The sequence below is a fragment of the Furipterus horrens genome, unplaced genomic scaffold (genome assembly GCF_987537825.1).
Source record: "Furipterus horrens unplaced genomic scaffold, mFurHor1.1.pri manual_scaffold_5, whole genome shotgun sequence".
NCBI classification, from domain to species: domain Eukaryota; kingdom Metazoa; phylum Chordata; class Mammalia; order Chiroptera; family Furipteridae; genus Furipterus; species Furipterus horrens.
In genome coordinates this window covers 135,722,607-135,739,510 of record NW_028327175.1, presented here as the reverse complement: position 1 = coordinate 135,739,510, position 16,904 = coordinate 135,722,607, and the positions used below count along the sequence as shown (strand labels likewise).

General features: G+C 47.9%; 1 protein-coding gene across 1 annotated transcript in view; it reads right to left on the bottom strand.

The window, feature by feature from the left end:
• The window catches only part of SLIT1 (slit guidance ligand 1), a 158,539-nt gene that overhangs the window by 29,660 nt on the left and 111,975 nt on the right, over nucleotides 1–16,904 (bottom strand). The window contains exons 12-21 of the mRNA XM_090277906.1: nucleotides 13,818–13,889; nucleotides 12,974–13,117; nucleotides 5,573–5,736; nucleotides 4,877–4,900; nucleotides 4,571–4,715; nucleotides 3,884–3,958; nucleotides 3,567–3,710; nucleotides 2,892–3,035; nucleotides 2,421–2,587; nucleotides 1,414–1,546 (exon numbers count right to left, since the gene is read on the bottom strand). Coding sequence (XP_090134032.1) covers nucleotides 1,414–1,546; nucleotides 2,421–2,587; nucleotides 2,892–3,035; nucleotides 3,567–3,710; nucleotides 3,884–3,958; nucleotides 4,571–4,715; nucleotides 4,877–4,900; nucleotides 5,573–5,736; nucleotides 12,974–13,117; nucleotides 13,818–13,889 — 1,212 coding nt within the window. The remainder of the gene's footprint in view (nucleotides 1–1,413; nucleotides 1,547–2,420; nucleotides 2,588–2,891; nucleotides 3,036–3,566; nucleotides 3,711–3,883; nucleotides 3,959–4,570; nucleotides 4,716–4,876; nucleotides 4,901–5,572; nucleotides 5,737–12,973; nucleotides 13,118–13,817; nucleotides 13,890–16,904) is intronic.

Genomic DNA, 16,904 nt, shown 5'->3' with positions numbered 1-16,904 from the left:
TTCTGTCCTCCCAACCTCGGTCACTCTTCTGGGACCTACTCTTCACACTGCCACCCAAGTCACAGCTCATCAAAAATTCTCCCCAATCCCCCCAGGTTCCCCATGTCTGCAGGGTAGAGCCTGGGATTCAAGTAGCTGCGAACCTGCCCCTCTTCCCTTCCCCCATGGCCACCTGCCATCCTTGCTAAGCAGTGGCCCAGGTGCCAGCAGCTGAAGGCAAGTTGGGCTCCCTGCACAGCACCCTCACCAACTGCGGCCCTTGAGATGGCTCCCCCACACCCCAAAGATCCAGAGAGCAGCAGCATCAGGGTGGTCCTCGCCCTGACCCATCACTCTGTTGCCATACAAGGTGACGTCCCACCCATCTCATTTGATCGCCTCAGTGGCCCTTCAATATACCCAAGGAGCTCCACTTGACAAGGAGGAAACCAAGACTTAGAAAAAAAGTCAAGTGGTTTCCCAGCATCCTCAGTCAAAGAAGGCAGACTGTCACACCTCCCGTTATTCTCAGGGCTGCTATGAGGCACCGATGAGAAAACGGGGACTGCAACACTGTGATAGGAAATGGGGCAGGTGACAGGGCAGGCAAGTCACTGGACAAGGACTGCAGGGGTTGATGTGCTTGTGAAGAAATAGCCATCCTTGCTGGCAATGAAAAAAATAAAATGAAAACTCCATCCACTGTCCACAGGGAAAAGCGAAGCTCGGCTACTGAGGCCTGGAGGGACCGATCTCAGAGAACAGGCAGTGTTGGGGACTGACCGAAGCCTTTGCTTTGGAAGTGCCTATTGAAGAAGCCCCGCTCTGTGTCCCTATGTCTGTCATTTACATCCACACCCCACTTGAGTTCAAAACCAAATCCACAGCGACAAAGCTTTCAGACCACAATATCCAGTGTTGATAGGAGGGCAGGTAGGCAGACCATTGCCACACGCAGCGAGGTAAAGGAGAAAGGAAATGACTTTTCTGGAAGGCCGTCAGGCAGAAGGCAGCCAGAGTCTTAACAAGGCCCCACTTTTTGACCAGCAGTTTTAATGAAGGGATGTTCAGCTTGGCGCTACTTATGATAATAAAAACTGGAAACAACTTAAATATCCAACAAAGGGTGATGTGTTACACAACTCCTGGGAGATTCATGTGATGGAATAGTATGCGGCCAATAAAAATAACTTCTGTGAGAATTTCCATTGCAGAGTGGAATGCTCGTGAGATCATGTGAGGCAGGAAAAAAAAAAGCAATATTATTTATTATTTTAAAGGCAGAGCTTAATTTAAAGGGACGAAGCACTTGCCACGGGGAACTCCTGCCATCCGGTGACTGTGTCACCTGTGAAGCCCTAATTCTAGGCTGCTAGTGAGCTAATATCTGCCCTGGTCACCTCCTCCTCCTGACATCAGGCTTCAGGTACTCACAGTTCTGTGACGTTCTTGGGGATGCCCTTGGGCAGGGCCTGGAGGTGCTTGTTGCTGCATCGGACCACGGTGTCCAGACAGGCACATTCCTGGGGGCACTGTGGGCGGGGCAGGCAGCCCCCCTCCTCCTGGCCTGGGGAGGAAGGCACGAAGCCATGTCAGTGAGGAGACAGGCTTTCTCAGGGCCTCCTATAGCCAGGAGCCCCTCTTGGACCCTCCGTCAGGCTCCGGTAAGTATCCTCTTGGCTGCACCCCTTCCCCACTGGGGACAAAGCCCCTTGGACCTGTTTTGAGGTTAAAATAGGTCTTGAGTTGATCTCTTCCACCTAAGACCCAAGGTGGCCCTGGGCACAGCAAGGAGGATGGCAGCCACACCTTTTCTTGAGTACCTACAATTTGCTAGGTACTGTGCAGAACACAGTCTCCTTCACAGTGCAGTGAGGGGTGCCACTCTGCCTGTTAGAATGACAGAGATGTGTCTCTTCTCTGTTCACTGAAGGAGCCTAGTATCTAGAGCAGGGCCTGGCACACAGTAGCCCTCAAAATAGATCAGCTGAAAATTAATTTCTATTTTACTGGGATCTGGAGAGGTTCAATAAGCAGGTCAGAAGACTGGCTAGAAGCAACATGGGTCTGTACCCACTGCATATTTGAGACAGTGTGAACCCATAAGTCTGCAGCACTTAAGGACAGCCGGGAGGCAGGTCTCCCGCTTAAATGTGCTCACATAAAGAAAATCCACGAAAATATTAACTGTGGTTTTCTCTGAGTGAGGGAGCATTGGTAATATTTTCTTTTTTTATCCATAGTTTCCCATTTTTTAAACAAAAAGCACATTATTGCTTTTATGATGCCACAAAACGCCACGAGGCAGGGGTAGGTGCAGGACTAAGCTGGCATCCCTGCCCCTCTCCCCTCCCCCCGCCCCCTCCTCTAAAGAGCATGTGCAGGGTACCGGCCGCCCACTCCCAGCCCCTCTCTGCTGCCACCCAGGGACTACGCGTTACCTTCCTCACACCGGAAGTCAGGGAAGGCCACGTCCTGCAAGGGGATCTGCCGCAAGAAGCCTGGGTTCTGGCACCGCGGGTTCCCTGTCACGATCTTCCTCTTCCGCAGCCAGTCACCCAGCCAGGCCAGCTGGCAGTTGCAGTTGAAAGGGTTGGCCAGAAGGTTTCTGGAAGAGGAGGCTTGTGTGAGCACACAGACGCCCCGCCGGTCTCGGTTGTCCCCTCAAAGCCTCTGCGGCCCGCCCCGTGCTGTCCCCACAGCTGTCCGCTCCGCCGCAGACAACCAACCAACCGTTACCAAGGGCGGTGTTCCAACACGGCAGGACCTGTGTTTCAACAAACCACGGGGACCCAAATATTCCCCGAATTCATCCCTTGAACAAACAGGAAGACCAGGCTCTTGGGGCGGCAGGTGAGTGGGGTTCCCAGGGTGCAGAGGTTGTCCTCACGCCTGCCGAGGTCTGGACTTACAGTGTGGAGAGGGCCTGCAGGGTGTCAAAGGCTCCGGGGGAGATGGTGGCGATCTGGTTGTCATAAAGCGAGAGGAGGCGGACATTGCGGAGGCCCGTGAAGCTGTCATTGTGGATGCAGCTGATACGATTGTTCCTCAGCATCCTGGGGGAGAGGGGAGGGGAGACCCCACACTGTGCCTGATGTCTGGTTAGCTCTGGCTGGGCTCTGGGTTATGGGATCCCAGAATCCCAGAAATGGTGGGCCATCGCCGCTCCCCCACCTACACTCACTTGTGTCACCTCTACAATGTCCCCGCCATGGGGCCACCCAGTCTCTCCTGCCTGCAGGAGAGCCAGACGCTCCTGAATGAACTCCGGAGCTGCACTCCCACAGCGTGGCCACCGGCCATGAGAGGGGACCTCCCGAAGGGCCTGCCTCCTCCCACCCCTTCTCCAGGCATTGACCCCCACACCCCAGAGAACAGGAAAGCAGGCCTTCCCCCACAGTCACCAGCATCTGACCACCTGGCCCATTGCACTCAGGGTCCTCAGCTGTCCCCTCCTCCTGAAAGCCGAGGCCAGGGAGAGGAGGTCTCCCACCCTCTCTTCCTTTCCCTTTAGTGCCGGTACCCACACTCTGGCTTTTGTTTCCTGGAGTCCCACCATGTACTCTGCTCCCCGGCCATGCACTCACAGGGTCCTCAGGCCGTCCAGGCCGCGGAACATGCCACTCCGGATGGACTCCAGCTGGTTGGCGGTCAGGTGCAACTCGCTCACAGAGGCTGCGCCCTCAAAAGCCCCGTCCTCGATTTCTGACACCTTGTTGTTGCTCAGATTGCTGGGAGGAGAGGTGGCGGGCAGATGATGAAGGTCAGGACGACCCCTTCCTGTACCCAGCCCCCACACCTGGGAGCCCTGTCCCCCCATGGGAGCTCCCCCACCCCCCGAATCTTCCTTCTCCACCCTGGGCCAGCGTCCTGACTGCAACCTTCCCACCAATGGGTAACTCACATTTTCTTCAGATGGGTGAGTTTTTTAAACACGCCGGTGGCCTCCAGGATGGAAATCTCATTGTTGTTTAATCGTCTGTAAGAGACAATCAAGGGAGCTTACACACCGTAAATGACAGACATTGAAGTACCTTCCAAATTGAAAATATTGGGTTTCAAACAAAGGGGACTCCCAGAAGGATTTATCTGGCAAGGCAAATTGACCCTATTTCAAAGGAGATCTAGGCTGAGTGCTGGAGCTGGGAGGAGGGGCAGCTATGAACGGGGATCTTTATAACATTAAAAATGTTATGAAATTATATATATATATAAATGACGTGTGTAGGTATCCATGCACATGCATATATATGTGCACCAATTTATATTTTTAGATAGAGAAAAGAGATAGTTAAAAGACAGCTTAAGCCCCAACTTGAGCAAATGAAATCATGTCCCCCCAGAATGGCAAAAGCATGACTGAGACTGGTGACCCGCCCTGGATGCCAGCTATTTGCTTTGAGAGTCAGTAGCGCTGTGAGTCAGAAGCAAACGGGACGCAGGGGCTGCTTCCTGCAAAGCCAGCAGCTGCCACGCTGGTGTCTCCAGAGGTCCCCAAACAGAGCCCGGCCAGAGGAACACCAGGAGCAGGCCCAGGGAGGGGGCAGGAGCAGGGTGCAAGTGAGGGGTGTGGAGGGGCTGGGGGCCTCACAGCTCGGCCGTGGACTGGGGGATGCGCTCAGGGATCTTGGTGAGCTTCAGGCTGGAGCACTCCACCACGCTGGCCTCACAGTGGCACTTGTGGGGACAGACCACGTCACTGCTGCATTCGCTGCTCAGCTGGTAATCCTCGGTGCCTGCAGTGCGGTGGCAGAGCCTGGTGGCTGAGGGGCGCGGGGCAGGCTCCAAGCAGGCGTGCCCCGCCCAGGGTCTCCCAGGCCCACTCGGCCTGCTGCCCCAGCCCCCGCCCACCACTGCCACCGTCCCACCCAGACTACCCTTGGCCACCCACCCCTACCTGGAATGAAGTACTGCTCTTTGGCTGTGAAGAGAAACAGACAAACGGTGTGATGCTGGTGAGATCATCAGGACTTGCAGGAAGAGCCCAGGCCCCAGCCCCCCAGCCCCCCTGTCCAGCTCAAGGCGCCCCAGGAACAAGGCTGAGGTCCCAGGCTAGGGCCTCAGAGCCCATCTGCCCAGGTGTGGAGAAGGCTTTCTAGGGAACACAGGTGTTCCTGGCCCAGGTCAATGCTGGGGACAGCATGACACCAATCACACCTCCCAGGGAGTGTCAAAGCCATGGGAGCTCTCACGTGCACTGACACAAGATGCAGATGGCGCAGGAAGGCCTCCAACCGGGAGCCAGGCTCAGAAGCTGACCCGCACTGTCCCCAGCTAGATGCTGTTCCTCCAAGGCTGGAGGGGACAACTGTCTCACTGAGGAGGGGTCCCAGGCCTCCTGAATGTCTTAAAGGGGCTGACAGCAGCAGCATGAACGAGAACTGGCCTAGGAATAGAGGACCTGCGTCCTGGTCTGGGTCCTCCCTCAGGACCTCCACAAGACCTTCCTTCCCCAAGCTCAGCAAAGGGCAGGGTGGGCCTGGACACCATTCAGATCTGAGTGCACAGTTTGGGGCCGGCACCCTGGGACATCCTGCTGGAGCCACCATGGTCCCTGAGCAGACTGAAGACAGACAGGCAGGCAGGCAGCTACCTGAGCACCGGAACTTCTTGCTCTTGATCTGCCCGATGCGCTTATTGGCGAGGCGCCCGGGACTGGCGCAGCGGGCTCCGCTCGTCTCCACGGGGTTGGTGCGCAGGAAGTCTGCCAGCCACTTGAGGTTACAGTCACAGATGAAAGGGTTCTGGGCCAGATGCCTGTCCAAAAGGGGCAGATCAGGGATCAGAGTAAGGACTACAGCTGCGCTGACCTCCACCTGGATGAGGCCTCGCTGCTGGCTCCCAGCTTGACCCCCCTGGAGAGACATACATCCCCCTGGGCTACCCCCGGGGTGCACCCAGCATCTTTGGAGAAGTTGCCACAGCACCACAGTGAGGAGGGGTCTCTGCAGCCCCTGGGGCTTCCAGCTGTCCCTGCCACCTCCCCCTTCAAGCCTTCCTGTTCCCACTTCCTCTGCCCTGGAGCATTTCACAAAATCAAACGGAAGCCTGAACGACCTGGACATTGGCCAGAGCACCCTGTCCTTCCACAGGTGAGGTGACAGAATGGGCACAGGAACCATTTTACAGGCCATCTCTCGACACAGAAAGGAAACTCGGAAAGCATCATTGAACAGATATGTGTTGGGGGAGACCTCCTCTTCTCTTGCCGGGCCACCGTCATCTCTAGCAAGGTCAACATGGGGAGGGGACAGCTGATAGGCAGTGCTGTCTGAGGGGGCCTGGGTTGCCGTGAGCAACCACATGGCTGCCTTTGCCATTTGTGCTGCCCACCCTAGACGGCTCAGAGCAGCCACGTCTGAACTGCCCCAGCAGCCAGCAGCTCCAGCTGTGTCTGGGCCACCACAGTACTGGGTGTGCCCCACTTTCTAACCTGAGACAGCCAGGCAGAGGATTCCAGCACCTGTCCTGACTGTTATCTCTGAGAGCCAATGCTGCTACATGACAATACAGAGAGATAGGGCAGGGCCGGCTCAGAGGGCTCACCATGCTCTAGCCACGTTCCCTCCATCAACTGCTATCAATTCAGGCCACTTATTGGTATCAGCCTCTCCCCATGCTGGGTGCAGAGGTCTCCAGACAAAGGCCTTGCCCCGCACAGGGCCTGCACCCAGTTCAGCTCAGAACTTGGCTGCTCTCTTTGGCCTCTGCCCTATGGCCTCTGGTCAGAGCCGTCCCTGCCCAGCTGGGCCTGCCTTTCCCCTTTGCAGAGCCCCCCACTTTCCTGCCTGAGTGCCAGCTCCTTACAGCTCTACCAGGTTGGCCAGGCCACTCCCACTCCTTTTGCATCCAGTTTGACATTAATTTCCCAATTGAAATTGTCCATTTGCACAGAGAAGCCATGTTTGCTGACTCCCTGCAGCAGAGTCTGTAGCTTACTTAAAAAGCACTGAGATTCAGAAACTGTTCTGGGACCCTCCTAGCCACCCACCAACATCTTTCTGTTCCATAGTGCCTGGCCTCTGCCTGAACTAATTGCTACCCTTTATCACAATCTGGATAGAAAATTCTATTTAAAATCAACTCAATTATGTTACTTAGGCATGTTCAAGGGGTACAGAGTAGAATACACCCTTTTTAAGAGCCATTTGTGTTAGAACCAACCACAAAACTTGAACCCCCCCGCCCACAGAGGCCATTCGCCTCTCGTATAAACTTAAGTATTTGACACAAACTAGAATTTTAAGCAAAATTCTAAACAAAATCCAAAATTTGCAAAGGGCATGAAGCTGGGGAGGAAAAATGCTCAGGAGGAAGAAAAAATGTCCATTTGGAAAAAAGTTAACCATAGTAAAGGCACATCCAGAAATGTGCTGCACATGTCGGCCTGCGATTATCCCCGTGAACATTTTAGCACAGGAAGGTGGACCAGAAGGCTGACTCTCAGTGTCTTTCTTGAAATACACATTAAGAAGTTAAAACTAAAAATCTTTGGAGCCAGATGCCCAATCTTATTAGTCAAATTAAACCCACAATGAGATACTACTTCATATCCACTAGGATGGCTATGATCAAAAAGACAAAAAATGTATTGGCAAAAATGTAGAGAAATTGAACCCTTGTAACACATGAATGTAAACTTGTGTGGCCACTTTGGCATACAGTGGCAGTTTCTGAAAATGTTAAACATAAATTTCCTATGTGACCTAGAAATTCTAGGAGAAATGAAAGCATATCTAGACAAAGATTTATAAATGAATATTCATAGCAACATTACTCATAATGGATATTCAAAAGTCCATCAACTAGAATGGATAAACAAAATGTGGTCTATCCATACCATGGAAAATTACATAACAATAAAAAGAAATAAAATAATGATACATACTGCAATATAGATGAACCTGAAAAAGAATACGCTAAGCAAAAGAAGTCAGTCACAAAAGATGATATATTGTATGATACCATTTTTATGAAATGTCCAAAAAAGGCAAACTTAGGGAGATGGAAATTAGATTAATAGTTGCCTGGGGGTGGGCTGGAAATAGGGACTGATTATAAATGGGCACAAGGAATGTGGGGGTGATGGGAATGTTCTAAAACTGGAATTGTGATGGTAGTTGAACCATTGCAAATGAGTAAGAATCATTGAATTGTACAATGAAAACAGGTGATTACCCAGTATGCATGATATACCTTATGAAAGCTGTTAAAAGAATTTTTAAAATCTTTTGGAGCAAGTAATATTGCAGCAAAATCAATACTGTGGCATAAGGCACTCAGCACAGATCTCAGGGCTGTGGGAAAACCAGACAAAATTTGGGGAGTTTAAATCTGCTCAGGTCTGCCATCAGACTCAGTCTAGGGGTTTGACCTCTGAGGCTGAAACAGTAATATCTGACTGTATCTTGGATTTGTGTTTCTTTTAATCTTGTTTCAAACCGTACTCCAGTTGTGAATGGGTGATAGTTGTTCATGAAAGTCCAGTTTTCTTTCACACCCTGAAATTAATGAGGTCTATTCTCATAATGAGAGGGAAGGCAACTACTTTCTTAGTGATGCTGAAGAGATGCGTGGGACCAAATCCCTGCTTTTGTTGGGCTGTCACCCAACATGCTTGTGTGACCTTAGGTAAGTCATGTAACCCATCCCTACCTCAGTTTCCTTGTAAGTAAAGTCAGGGATGATTGCACCTATTTCCATAGGGCATTGTAAGTGTTCAGATAAGACACACAGGGAGCAGTATTCTGGCATTTAGCAAGGGCTCAATAAACAGCGGCAATTATTGTCATCAGTATTACTATTAGTTATCATATATTATATATTATATGATATATATGATATGTGGTACATAATATATCTTGCCTATTGGAAGCCTTCTTGTTTTAACACATTGTTTACCGGTCACGAGTTAACTCATGTGTTCAAGCCCAAACATTGTTGGCTGGTCACCAGTTAACTTGTGTTTTCACACCCAAACATTGTTGGCCAGTCCTGAATTAAGCCATGTTTTCACACCCAAACATTGTTGATCAGTCACAAGTTAACTCATGTTTTCACACCCGAATGTTGTTGACCGGTTGTGAGTTAGCTTGTATTTGCACTTGCATTAGCTATTTTGATTTCTAAAATTCAGGGTAATATAGGATATTGTAAAATCTTTCTTCATCTTGTTCAATTGTGTTCACTTAATTATAAAAAAATTACTTTTCTTGATATTTAGGTTTTTGTCACAAATTTAGTGTTACAAAAATTTCAGCCATGATGGATCATGACAGTGAAGATTTTTTCAATGAATTATATGCAGATGTTTTATCTGATTGTCCAAGTGATTTTGAAATATATTGTAGTGATTTGGAAACTGACAGTTTATCGGAAGACAGTTATCAATCTGATATTAGACCACCAAAATGGCAAAAAAGAAATGTGATAGAATCTGAAAGTGAAAGTGATTTTGAAGAAGAGTGGATTAAAAATGATATTACACCAACTTCAGAGGATTATTCAAATATTTCTGGTGTAACTGTCGAACTTAGTGATCCACAGAACATCAGTGAAGTGACGGATTTAGTTTTTGATAATGATTTTTTGGATTTAGTTTCTCAAACCAATTTATACCACCGCCAAATGGAACAGTTTTATAAAAACTCTACTAAAACTTTACCATGGACAGAAGTTACCACTAGCAATATAAAGAAGTTTCTCAGTTTATTGATGGGACAAACTAAAAAATCATATTGGAGAGATTACTGGTCAACAGACCCTTTGGTTGAAGCACCAAGATTTCCTACAGCTATGGGCAGAAAGAGGTTTGAGCAAATTCTTACATTTTTTCATCTTAGTGATAATTCACAAAATACACCTAGTGAAGACAGACCTCTTTTGGATTACTTTATTCCAAAAGTTCAGTCTTCATATATACCTAAACAGGAGTTATCCCTAGATGAAGCAATGGTACCATATAGATAACGTATCAGCTTCAGAACATATAACCCAGCAAAGATAACAAAATATGGGATTTTAGTGAGAATGCTTTGTGAAAGTGAGACTGACTACATTTGCAACTTCGAGATCTATTTGGGTGAAGGCAAAAAAGCTACAAGAAACTATATTATCTGTCTTGGAACCATATCTTGATTCTTGGCACCAGGTATATCAAAATAATTATTATAATAGCATTTCTACAGCTGAAATATTATTAGAAGAGAAAACACTAATCTGTGGTACCATAAGGGAGAACCGTGGTTTGCCAAAGGTCCTAAAAGATAAGTCAAAGAATCTTCAGAGAGGGGAAATGACGTTTTTACAGAAAGGATCCATTGTTCTTATATCATGGAAAGATAAAAGACTAGTGAATATAATATCAACTATTCACAATGCCTCTATGGAATCCACTGGAAAGTAAAAGAGGAATTCTATGGAAGACACAGTTAAGCCTGCATGCATATTAGACTACAACAGATCATGAAAGGAGTCTATCGAGCAGACCAGTATTTGGCAAACAGCAGTATCTTTTGAAAAATATAAAGTGGTATAAAAAAGCAGCATTCTTTCTGATCAACTGCACTTTATTCAATGCATTCAAAATTTACTGTAATTACAATTTTCAAAATAAAATAAGATACAAAAAATTTCTACGAGAAGTAGCTAGGAAATGGATAGCTGCTGATGCAAATGAATGCAGCACAGAGCCTGGCACTTCTTCTGGTAACTTACATTGATTCACCATTCAGGCTTTCAGGACAACTAAAAGACCACATTTTAGAAAAAATAATCTCTTGTGTAAAAAAGAATCCAACTAGAACATGCAGAGTATGCTCTTCAAAAGGAAAGCACACTGAAACAAAAGATATTTGCAAAACCTGTTGTGTACCATTGCATGTAGGTGATTGCTATACAGTTTGTCATGCAAAAAAATTATTAAAATTTATATAGAAGATATGTACAAAGTTTCATTTCAATTCATTGTGTATAAATAAAGTATACTGAAGTTTATTAGATTGTTTCACCTTTCATACTCAATTATGAAATAATAGCCAGTGACATGAGATGCCTTCTACGTAAAACTGCAGGTCAACAATGTGTTGACATTCTGCGCCAGCTTTGTGCCCTCTTTTGCCCTGGTGGCAGTGGCTAAGACCTCAGGGATGGTGCCAGGAGGGCAGAAGTCATCTCTGAAACCCAGCCAGGTAGATGGACATAGAAGGAGGCCACCTTCAGGAAGCACATCTATTACATTTAGTCACTCTTCTCTCACCTTGAGAGGAAGACAGCTCCTCATGTGCCAGCCAGTGCCATCTCCCACCCAAGCTTTCCTGTGCGGGGGTACTTGGCCTTGAAATCTCCTTACGTGTGTTTCTCTCAAACCTTCTGCCAGCTGTGTAAAGTAATCCACCTTGCCCAAGTCCGCCTGTCACCTCTAATTTCACATACTTGGCAAGATTTCCCCATGGTGCGCCATCCTCCTCTCTCTGACTCTAAGCAGATTAATTAGCAGGAGTGGGCTGCAGGCCGGTTGGTGGGCTTTAATGAGTTTGTCCTCGTGGCTGACACCCCAGCTGACGTGCAGGGCCCCCAGGGAGGAGGAGCTACACCTATCCCAGCATTCGGGGCAGATATTATCTGAGGGAAAGCACCGCTCAGTGGATCAACAATGTGGCAGGGATGGCAGTGGCTACAATGGCTGTGACAATATCAACAATAAATGCTCATTAATCACACATCATCGGACCCACAGGTCAACACATCCAGTCAAGCTACAGGGCCCAGAATTAAAGACGGAGAATGAAGACCACCACACAAGTGCCTCAGTTTAACCAAGCAGTAGATGACAGGCGATTTCCCTCTACAAAAGCATTCCAGCTAAAACATAAAGGGTTCTTTTTAAAACCATAACCACAACCTCATTATCAAATGAAGAAGGAATGCTAGAATTGAAATAGCACCATTTCGGGAACCCTAATGAATAAATGGGTCCAGGCAGTAAGATCAATGGCTGTGTTAATTACAAAAAGGGAGACAGCCAGACAGGTCCATGGTCCTACCTATGATGTCATCTTGCCAAGAAAAGAAGGGAAAAAAACCGGAACCCGACAAAGCTCCTACATGTAATTTGTGTCTGCAGGGCATAGACAGGACAGAGGAGTGTGGGAGCTACACCATGGCGAACACAATCAGGAAAGTCCATACTTGGGGAAACTCCACACTTGGGGAAACTCCACGAAACCAATGGTGCAGGGTCTTCAGCAAATAAACTGCAAGGAACAAGGGAGGCATGGAAGAGGGGGAAATGCAGATGAAAGACGACTGGCCATGAGTTATGGTCGGGTGCTGAGTGCTGGGAGCATCATTGCACTACTTCTAATATGTCTGTAATATTCAATAATAAAAGAATAGAAACAAACTCCTAGAGCTGCTGCCCTCTAATTTTAAATTTATAATCATCATTGCCATGACTAGATTTCATCTGATTTAAGGCATTCTCAATTGTAAGATGTACTATTTTATGCATTATCGAAAAAGAAAAACAACAAAAGAGCAACATGCTGTCAACTAAGTGATATGCCATCAATGACAAAATGTATCTCAATTTCAGAGCTATTAATGGGGAAACATGTGTCTTAGAATCAATGGTTATTATTATTATTATTATTAACTGTAGCCAGCATTTAAGAACACAATGAGCTAAGCTCTGTACAAACATCCCCTTTAATCTCATAACAATCCTATGAAGATGATATCCTCATTTTAAGCATGAGTAAACTGAGGCCCAGAGAAGCAAATTAACTTGCCCAGGGTCACACAGCCAACATGAGACATAATTGGGATTTGAACCAAAGACTGTCTAACCCAGAGCCTATGCTCTTTCCTCCATAAGAGACCCTTCCTGGGGAGTAAAAGGCACAGGATAAGACAGTTGCCTTTACCAGCAGGCTGTTACCTCCCCGCAGGCCCACCTGCTGGGGTAGAGGAGAGGAGGGCTGAGGGCACTCACAGGGTCTGGATGGCCCGCAGGGAGGTGAAGGTACCCTTGGCGAGACTCTGGATCTTGTTGTCATACAGGGAAAGAAGCGAGAGGTTCTGTAGGTCTTGGAAGGTGTCAGGCCGGATACAGTTGATCTTGTTGGCGTTCAAGAGCCTGTGGGCAGAGCCAGGGCCAGGTGGTGAGGGGAGAGGCACAGCAGCAGACTCACCAACATGTCCTGGGCACCCTCCTAGGTGCTGAGCAGGCACAGGGGATCCGGCCGCCTGGGTGTCCCCTTCATGCAGAGGAGCCAAGAACTCTGACTGCCTTCTCCACGCACAGCGACCACCTTAGCCACCCACCCTTCTCTCTTTCAAGGAACTGCAAGAGGTGCCCCACAGCATTCTGGGAAATCAGAGCGCACAGAGCAAAGCCACCTCCCAAAGGCCTTTGAGAGGCTTCTTGTCCTTCCTAGAGTTCAGCTGGGTTCCCCAGGCAGCTGAGTTGGAGCTTGGGTTCCGTGCCTCTTGGGTCCTGAGGGAGAACCTTGCCTGAACCCTGACAGTTCAAGGAGGCTGAGCTGGGCCTGGGTGTCCCCTGCAGGAGGTAGCCCTCTCCCACCCATGCTGACCTAGGAACAGGAGCCTCTCAGTGCAGGCATCCTGCGATCAGCTCCGAGTCCCCTCCCCTCCCTCTCTAGCCTCTGCAGAGCCCCAAAGCCTGTCACAGCCCTACTACACCTGCCATCCTTCAAGCTCCTTGCTTCAAGTGAGCCCCACACCCCCGAGAGGTGGGAAGGCCGGTCTGAAAGGCCAGAGGAATACTGGCTCCCTCCCAGGGCCCTGCCCAAGCACACCATCAGAAAGGTCCTTACAGGAGCTGTAGGGTGTACAGGCCTCCAAACACACCCCGGGGGAGGTCTGTGATCTTGTTGCCATACAGGACCCTGGAGAAAAGGCAGCAGAAAGGGAGAGTTAGAGGACAGCCCGCCCGCTGGGCACCACCACTGAGCCACGGTAGCGGTGCAGTGTAGGTTTGTTGTAACAAGTTGCCAGCAGATGGCAGTAAAGTGGTAAAGTTGCAGTAATGAGGTGGCCATCACCCCATTACTGCAGGCATAGCCCGCGCTCTCGGCCCCCACACACGGATCCCACAGAGGCCTGCAAAAGGGACTTTGTGGGAACCCTCATGGGAAATTAACCTGATCTGGGATCCATAGGGAGGCTGTTCAAAGAAGAGAAACATCTCATGGGCAGGAATAGTTAACATATGAGCACTAGCATGTCAAGCAAGTCTGTCCAGCGCAGGTAAAACACCAGGAAGAAACAGACAAGGTGCCAGCTGTGCTAAGATTCAGGTGGTGGGATTGCAAGCAGGTTTTTTATACTTCGGTACATTGAGCATGAATTCTGTGTAATAAGGGAAACAAAGCAGAGGTTCAAAAAACAAAGGCAGGCAGGAATGAGTTCATGCAGACAACAGAAGAATCAAGGAGTTTGGGGAGTGGGGTGTATTTCATTCCCAATATTACAAGCAGCCCCCATGACATCCCCCACCCCCTGCAGCTGACACATTCAGTTTAAGCAAAAGCAATGTGTGCTTTCTCTTCAAACATGGCTTCCAGATCATTCCCAGAGGAGGGCAAAGTCCCAGCAATGGGACCCAGGCTGGCAGTGGGGGAGCCCCAGTGTGGCTCAAGTGGAGGAAACAGATGGGACAGAAGCTTGGATTTCACTCATCCAGCACCAGGAAGCCTCTGAGATGTGAAAAGGGTCCCATTTGGAAGTTTTCATTGATTATTTTTTCAAATAAATTTTCTATTCCTTGATCTTCCTCTTCTCCTGGCACCCCCATGATTTGGATGTTGGTACGTTTGGAGATGTACCAGAGGGTCCTTATACTATCCTTATTTTTTTTTAATTCTTTTTTCTTCTTGTCATTCTGTTTGAGTGCTTATTTCTTCCTTATGTTCCAAATCTTTGATTTGAATCCTGGCTTCCTCCCCTCCAATGATGTTTCTCTGTAGATTTTTCTTTATTTCATGTGGTATAACCTTCATTTCTTCCTTTATGTTGTTGCTGTACTCAATAAGTTCTTTGAATATCCTAATCACCAGTGTTTTGAACTCTACATCTGATAGGTTGGTTATTTCTGTTTCATTTAGTTATTTTCCTGGGGTTTTGTTCTGTTCTTTCATTTGGGCCATATTTCTTTGTCTCCTCAATTTGGCAGTCCCCCTGTGTTTGTTTTTGTGTATTGGGTAGAGCTGCTTTGACTCCCTGTCTTAGTAGTGGTGCCTATTGTAGAAAAGGCACCTGTAAATTGTGTGGGGCAGAGCCTTAGGCAGGGCCACCTGTTCCACTGCTTTGTGGCTCTGTTGGGGGGCATGGGTTGGAGAGGTGACAATGCCACTGTCTTGCTTCTGGAGGTTTGCCCAACTCTCACTCTGTTCCCAGTCACTTCATCCCGTATGCTACCAGTTTTCTTCCAGCTGTTGCCTTGGTGGTGAAAGAAAACTTCCCTAATTTGGTGAAGGAAATAGACATACAAGTCCAGGAAGCACAGAGTCCCAAACAAGTTGGACCCAAAAGGACCACACCAAGACACATCATAATTAAAATGCCAATGGTTCAAGATAAAGAGAGAATCTTAAAAGCTGCAAGAGAAAGGCAGACAGTCACCTACAAAGGAGTTCCCATGAGACTATCAGCTGATTTCTCAAAAGAAACTTTGTAGGCAAGAAAGGACTAGCAAGAAGTACGTATTCAGAGTGATGAAAAGCAAGGACCCACAACCAAGATTACTCTATCCAGCAAAGCTATCATTTAGAATGGAGGGGCAGATGAAGTGCTTCCCAGAAAAAAAAAAAAAAAAAAACAACTAATGGAGTTCATCATCACCAAGCCATTATTACATGAAAAGTTAAAGGGACTTATGTAAGAAAAAGAAGAAGATCAAAACTATGGACATTAGGCCTTGGCTGGTATGGCTCAATGGATTGAGCACCAGCCTGAGAACCAAAGGGTCTACAGTTCGATTACCATTCAGGGCACACACCTGGGTTGAGGGTCAGGTCCCCAGTTGGGGGAGTGTGAGAGGCAACCATACATAGATGCTTCTCTCCCTCTCTTTTTCCCTCCTTCCCTCTCACTAAAAATAAATAAATAAAGTCTTAAAAAAAAAACTACGAACATCAAAATGGCAACAAATTCACAACTATCACCAACTGAACCTAGAAAATAAACAAACTAAGCAAACAAACAGAACAGGAACAGAACCATAGGTATGGAGATCTTTTCGAGGATTATCAGCTGGGAAGGGGAAGGGGAAGAATGGGGGAAATGGTGCAGGGATTAAGAAGCATAACTGATGTTTAAAAAATAGACAGGGGGATGTTAATAATAGTATAAGAAATGAAGAAGCCAAATAACTTATATGTATGACCGATGAATATGAACTAAGGGGGGATTGCTGGAGGTAAGGAAGGTACTGGTCAGAGGGGGGCATAGGGGGAAATTTGGGGACAACTGTAATAGCATAGTCAAATATATATATATAAAGGTTCCCATTTGGAAAGATCCCCCAATCTGTTCTATGGATAAAGGTGTGGAGAGGACAGGAGTTGATGCAGGAGGGAGACAACATCAGGGTCACCCAGAGTGGACACTGTTAATGAGATCTCTTTGCATGACCTCACACAAAAGCTCCCATAGGATGGGGAGATGGCTGTGACAAGGTTCCCAAGAGCAAGAGAAACCCACTGAGCTGGGTTACTGTCATCTCTGATTTAGAAGAAGACTCATTCACTTCTCTAAGGAAGAGCCCTGCATTTTGGAAGGCCACCTCACGGACCTGATCACCTGAGCCAACAATAGTGGCCCATCCCAGGCAGTCATGCAGTGCTGGGTAGGTCATACGCTGCACAATCTAAGCAGTGCCATTCACAGGAGCCCACCACCTT